Source organism: Alligator sinensis, unplaced genomic scaffold (genome assembly GCF_000455745.1).
Source record: "Alligator sinensis unplaced genomic scaffold, ASM45574v1 scaffold227_1, whole genome shotgun sequence".
NCBI lineage: Eukaryota > Metazoa > Chordata > Crocodylia > Alligatoridae > Alligator > Alligator sinensis.
In genome coordinates this window covers 2,266,107-2,266,313 of record NW_005841966.1, presented here as the reverse complement: position 1 = coordinate 2,266,313, position 207 = coordinate 2,266,107, and the positions used below count along the sequence as shown (strand labels likewise).

Genomic DNA, 207 nt, shown 5'->3' with positions numbered 1-207 from the left:
AGGCTGGCTCGTGGGGGGGCGCTCTGGTTTGCCGATCCCACAAGCTTTGTGGCCAGAGAGGGAAACACACACACATACATACATACATACACACACATAGCTTGCACTGCTATTCTGGGCTCTCAGGCCGTGCCGCAGAGGGAGGGAAAGCCGAGACCCCAACCCACAGACGAGTCAGGGCATTAACCCCTAGCGGTGCGTCGTCGG

General features: G+C 58.9%; 1 protein-coding gene across 3 annotated transcripts in view; it reads right to left on the bottom strand.

The window, feature by feature from the left end:
* The window catches only part of TEX43 (testis expressed 43), a 4,210-nt gene that overhangs the window by 3,585 nt on the left and 418 nt on the right, over positions 1-207 (bottom strand). The window contains exon 1 of one of the 3 annotated variants that reach the window (XM_025200410.1): positions 87-207. The exons of 1 other annotated variant lie outside the window; for it this stretch is intronic. In XM_025200410.1, the coding sequence (XP_025056195.1) occupies positions 87-88 (2 nt within the window). In that variant the 5' untranslated portion in view covers positions 89-207. The remainder of the gene's footprint in view (positions 1-86) is intronic. One more of the 3 variants, XM_006020722.3, reaches the window with a different exon arrangement.